Source organism: Marmota monax, unplaced genomic scaffold (assembly GCF_021218885.2).
Source record: "Marmota monax isolate L192 unplaced genomic scaffold, Marmota_monax_Labrador192_F-V1.1 WCK01_AAM20220418_F8-fsc01745, whole genome shotgun sequence".
NCBI classification, from domain to species: Eukaryota; Metazoa; Chordata; class Mammalia; order Rodentia; family Sciuridae; genus Marmota; species Marmota monax.
In genome coordinates, this window is record NW_026693248.1 from 49 (window position 1) to 6,195 (window position 6,147).

General features: G+C 49.3%; 1 protein-coding gene across 1 annotated transcript; it reads left to right on the forward strand.

Moving 5' to 3' along the window:
- Window positions 1-661: 661 nt before the first annotated feature.
- On the forward strand, window positions 662-5,898 carry LOC124100792 (uncharacterized). Its single transcript, XM_046456401.2, is given in 5 exon segments — window positions 662-978; window positions 1,154-1,202; window positions 1,355-1,687; window positions 1,690-4,825; window positions 4,827-5,898. Coding segments are annotated over 5 exon segments (4,893 nt in total). The 5' UTR covers window positions 662-675.
- Window positions 5,899-6,147: the final 249 nt, after the last annotated feature.

Genomic DNA, 6,147 nt, shown 5'->3' on the forward strand with positions numbered 1-6,147 from the left:
AGGACCAGGTTTTGTAAAAGTTTCCAAGCTGCACTCAGAGCCTGAAATTCCTGTGGCAGTTAAGACAATTCCCGGAACTGCCTGTTAGATGTGTGTGGAAATCTTCCCCTGACCACCTAGTTACTAAATCACCCCTTCCCAGAAACCGTGCAGCTCAGCACGTACACATCTCAGGGCTTCAACCAATCAGATTAAATATATACCTATCTTAGTACTAACCAATCACCCCCACCCGACCTGTTCCCGCCAATGAATGTGCTAATCATGTTTTGGAGTTGTTATTTGATTTTCCCGCAGTATATGATGATTTGCTAAAGGAGGCTATGATGTATGTAAAGCCCCTGCCCTCTCTAAAGAATGTATATAAACTCTGCTCAAGTGGTTCTCAGGGCTCTTTGTTCTCTGCTCTTCTGAAGTGAGCTCTGAGCCCCAGTATGCTGGACCCCCAATAAACCCTTTGCTGTTGCACGAGGCGGTCTCTTGGTGGTCTTTTTCTCCAACATTCGCCGGACGTTTTCATCTGGAGCCCCCAGCTGAGATATCTGGTCTAGCCCATCAGGTTTTGCCAGTTACTCAGTTCTAATCTTTATCTTGGACTCGTGTTAAACGTTTACTGTTTGTCTTTGTCTGTGTCACGTTTGTGTTGTCACTGTCCCTGTTTGAGTATCCCCCATTATGGGACAAAGCACTTCCATGCCTCTGTCCCTAACCCTTGATCATTGGACTGATGTCCGCTCAAGGGCCCAGAATCTTTCTTTTTCAGTAAAACGCAGGACCTGGCAGACTCTCTGTACTTCAGAATGGCCCACCCTCGGAGTCAGATGGACCCCAGAAGGATCCTTCTACTTCCCTCTCATCCGAAAAGTCAGAGATATTGTCTTTCAGCCGGGGCCACGTGGCCACTCAGATCAACAGCCATATATCTTAACCTGGCAGGACCTCTGTGAATCTCCTCCCACATGGGTGAAGCCTTTCCTTGTCCCTGCCCCCACTCCGACCCCTTCCCCCACAATCCTATCACTCAAACCCTCTGCTCCTCCCCATCCTCCCCCTCTTCCCTCCATTCTCCCTGAGTCACAAGATTTAACTTTACTGGACTCTCCTCCCCCTCCTTATCCTCTACCCTCACTCCCCAACCCCCAACACACTCCAGATGACCCTCCCGTCGCTGACTCAGCCTCTCTGCCACTGGAGGCAATTGGGCCAGACCCGAGCCCTCCAGAGGACTTCCCTGCACTAGCAGCATCAGCCCCTCCTCCCCTGGAGGAAGCTGGGCCAGCTAAAGGAACCCGCCGATGATGAATAATAGAAGCCCCTGTGATGCTTCCTCTCCGTCCCTACGGGCCCATGATAGATGATGGCCATGGAGGGGAAATGCAAGCCAACCAATACTGTCCTTTCTCCTCCTCAGATCTATATAACTGGAAAAATAACAATCCCCCTTTTTCTGAGGACCCCACCCAACTCACAGGTTTAGTTGAGTCGCTGATGTTTACGCACCAGCCCACTTGGGATGACTGCCAACAACTCCTGGGGACTCTCTTCACGACAGAGGAACAAGAGAGAATCCTCTTGGAAGCCAGAAAGAATATTCTCGGACCAGATGGGCGACCAACCCAACTTCCCAACATCATTGAAGCTGGCTTCCCCTTAAACCGACCCAACTGGGACCCCAACACCTTTGAAGGTAGCCCACTTATCGCCGGGCTCTAATAGCGGGTCTCCAAGCGGCCGCCAGACGGCCGACTAATTTGGCCAAGGTAAGAGAGATTATCCAAGGGCCTAATGAGTCTCCCTCTATGTTTCTGGAGAGAATTATGGAAACATATAGGAGATATACTCCTTTTGATCCTCAGGCAGAGGACCAAAAGGCATCTGTTGCAATGGCCTTTATCAGGCAGGCTGCCTTAGATATTAAGAGAAAGTTACAACGTCTAGATGGATTACAAGATATGACCTTAAGAGATTTAGTCAGAGAAGCTGAGAAAGTATATTATAAGAGAGAAACTGAGGAAGAGAGGGAACAGAGGAGAGAGAAGGAAAGGGAACAAAAGGAGGATGAAAGGAGCAAAAGGCAGACTAAAGCATTGGCTATGGTCCTGGTCACAGCAGCAAATAGGCCAGAAGTTAAAAAGCAGGGAGACAGGAAGGGATACCTGGGCCCACGCCAAAAGCTGCCCCTGGCCTCAGACCAATGTGCCTACTGTAAAGAAAAAGGACACTGGGCCAAAGAGTGCCCCAAAAAGAAGCAGCCGCGCCAGCCCACCGTGCTGACTCTAGAAGAGGACTAGGAAAGTCGGGGCTCGGATCCCCTCCCCGAGCTCAGGGTAACATTTGAAGTGGAGGGGACCCCAGTGAACTTTGAAGTGGATACAGGAGCAGTATACTCAGCCCTTAAGACCCCACTGGGCCCCCTATCAAATAAAAGGTCCCTGGTTCAAGGGGCTAATGGCAGTAGATATCGGGCTTGGACAACTAAGAGGACTATGGACCTAGGAAAGGGAAAAGTCCACCACTCTTTCCTAGTAATCCCAGAATGCCCGGCCCCATTGATGGGCAGGGATCTGCTTACCAAACTCCGGGCTAGAATAACCTTTAACCCTGATGGTCCCCAAGTGGAGTTTCTAAATCCTTCAGTAAAAACTCCCATGGTCACGGCTTTGACTATGTCAGTAGAAGATGAACATCAACTCTTCACGCCTCCTAGGACTGATCAAACAGGCAAACTACCCCAGAAATGGATAAAAGCTTATCCTAATGCCTGGGCAGAAACTGCTGGGTTAGGTCTAGCCATAAAACAACCTCCAATAGTAGTAGAATTGAAAGCCTCTGCCTCTCCAATCAGTGTTAAACAATATCCTCTAAGCAAAGAAGCTAAGGATGGGATAAGGCCCCATATTCAGAAATACCTGGCTCTTGGGGTCCTAAGGCCCTGTCAATCAGCCTGGAATACCCCCCTGCTGCCAGTAAGATAGCCAGGGACTGGGGACTACCGTCCTGTTCAAGACCTAAGAGAGATCAACAACAGAGTGCAGGACATTCACCCCACAGTACCCAATCCATATAATTTGCTTAGCACTCTGAATCTGGAGCGGGAATGGTACACTGTGCTGGACTTAAAAGATGCTTACTTCTGCTTGCCCCTACATAAGGACAGTCAGTTGCTGTTTGCTTTCGAGTGGGTAGACCCAGAAACAGGAACATCTGGCCAACTAACCTGGACTAGACTCCCACAGGGGTTCAAAAACTCCCCCACTCTCATTGATGAAGCCCTCCACAGGGACCTCAACGACTTCAGAACTGCACACCCCGAAGTCATCCTACTCCAATATGTGGATGATCTGTTACTGGCAGCCGACACCAAGGAGAACTGTGAGTCTGGGACCCAAGCACTATTATCCGAGCTTGCTCAGCTTGGATATAGGGCTTCTGCCAAAAAGGACCAAATTTGCCAGCAAGAAGTAATCTTCCTGGGTTATTCTCTTAGGGGTGGCAAACTATGGCTCACTGAGCCCAGAAAACAAACCATTGTGCAGATACTGCCCCCATCTAATAAGAGACAACTCAGAGAGTTTCTTGGGACTGCCGGCTTTTGCAGGTTATGGATTCCTGGGTTCGCGTCTCTGGCTGCCCCTTTATACCCGCTGATAAAGGGGGATGCCCAGTTCCAATGGACCCCTGAGCACCAACAAGCCTTTGATAATATCAAAAAGGCGCTGCTATCTGCTCCGGCCTTAGCACTCCCAGATGTAGAAAAACCCTTTACTCTCTACATCGAGGAAAAGAAAGAAATAGCATGGGGAGTGCTCACTCAGACTTTGGGACCTTGGAAAAGGCCAGTAGCATACTTATCAAAAAAACTGGACCCAGTGGCTAGCGGGTGGCCCCATTGCCTAAGAGCTATAGCAGCGGCAGCCCTTCTAATAAAGGATGCTGATAAATTAACATTGGGGCAGAAGCTAACCATTATAGCCCCCCATGCCCTGGAGAGCATCATCCGTCAGCCTCCAGACAGGTGGCTATCAAACTCCAGAATAACCCACTACCAGAGCCTCTTGCTTGACAAAGACAGAATAACGCTGGGACCCCCTGCTCCACTCAACCCGGCTACACTGCTGCCAGAAGAATCATCAGGACCCATTGCTCATGATTGTCAACACATACTGGCAGAGGAAACCAGTGTACGACGAGACTTGAAGGATCAGCCACTGCCTCGCCCTGAAGTCCTATGGTTTACGGATGGCAGCAGCTTCCTCCAAGACGGTAAGTGGCGGGCTGGAGCAGCAGTAGTTAGCGAAACTAATGTCATCTGGTCCTCTAATCTCCCAGAAGGGACATCAGCTCAAAAAGCAGAACTGATTGCCCTTACGAAAGCACTGGAACTAGCAACAGGCAAAATGGCCACCATATACACTGATAGCTGCTATGCATTTGCCACTGCTCATGTGCATGGGGCTATTTACCAACAAAGGGGGCTATTAACCTCCACCAGAAAAGAAATAAAGAACAAAGATGAGATCCTCCACCTTCTCTCGGCAGTGCAGGGCCCTAAGGAACTAGCTATAGTGCACTGTCCAGGGCACCAGAAGGGGAACAACCCCGTGGCAGTTGGAAACAGAAGGGCAGATGAGGAAGCTAAATTGGCAGCCCTAAACGGAGTGACCCTGTTAACTTTTTCCACACCGGGGGAGCAACAATAAGGAGACTTGGCTGCACCGGAACATTCAGGCAACTTATCATCTGAGGAGACAGATACAGAACTCTGGGACCCTACAGAGCCAAGTTTACAATTTCAAAAAGCCCAACTTTATGTCAAAGAGGTACACCCACTTAGGCTCAAAGAAGTTACAGGCACTCTTAAAGGACTGAAGAAAGGACTTATTATTGACTGACTCACAGAGGAAAGAAATAGCTGAGCAGGTGACTAGAGCTTGTCAAGTCTGCCAATTAGTTAATGCTTACCCATCCAAGCTTCCTGCAGGGAAGCGCTTACGAGGAACCAGACCAGGACAATTCTGGGAAGTGGACTTTACTGAAATTAAGCCAGCAAGGTATGGACTTAAATATCTCCTAGTCTTTGTAGATACTTTTTCAGGATGGTTTGAAGCCTTCCCCACGAAGAAAGAAACGGCTCAGATGGTGGTCCAAAAGATCCTAGAAGACATTTTTCCAAGGTTCGGCCTGCCTAAGGTAATAGGGTCCGATAACGGACCGGCGTTCGTGGCCCAGGTAAGTCAGGGATTGGCGAGGACCCTGGGGATTAATTGGAAGTTACATTGTGCTTATAGACCCCAGAGCTCAGGACAGGTAGAAAGGATGAATAGAACCATCAAAGAGACCTTAACGAAATTAAGCTTGGAGACCAGCATAAAAGATTGGACTATGCTCCTACCTTATGCACTGTTTCGTGCAAGAAATATCCCCTCCGCCTCTTTGTGTAACCTCACCCCTTATGAAATTCTCTATGGCGCCCCTCCTCCAGTAAGGGACTTAACCCCAACTCTGAGACTTAATGATTCCTTTCACACCCCCTTGCTTGACAGACTCAAAGCCCTTGAACAAACCCAGCGATACCTGTGGAAACAGTTGGCCACTGCTTATCAGCCCAGAGACAAGGGAACCCCACATCGATATCAAGTGGGAGATTTTGTCTACATGAGACGGCATCAGGTGTCCTCCCTGGAACCCCGCTGGAAGGGACCATACCAGGTGCTGCTTATAACACCTACAGCGGTGAAGGTGGATGGGATCGCTTCCTGGATCCATGCCTCCCATCTGAAGCCTGCGCCCTGTCCGGACTCCGGCTGGAAACTGGAAAAGACTGGTAACCCATTCGAACTGCGTATTCGCCATATGGATAGGGCTATGGACCCTCCCCTTGACCATCAGCAGTCCTAATCCCCATCAACCTGTTCAGCAGCAATGGCAAATTATAAATCCTACTGGACAGGTCGTATGGTCCATCTCACATACAGCTCCCTTATGGACTTGGTGGCCATCCCTTCATCCAGACATTTGTCAGCTTGCCATGGGCGATTGGGATATCCTAGATGTAGAAAATCCCAACCAAATCCCATATTTTGCTAGGAACTGCCCCACAAGCGCAATAGAACAAAAATATGGAGGTTGCAGTACCCCAATGGCTCG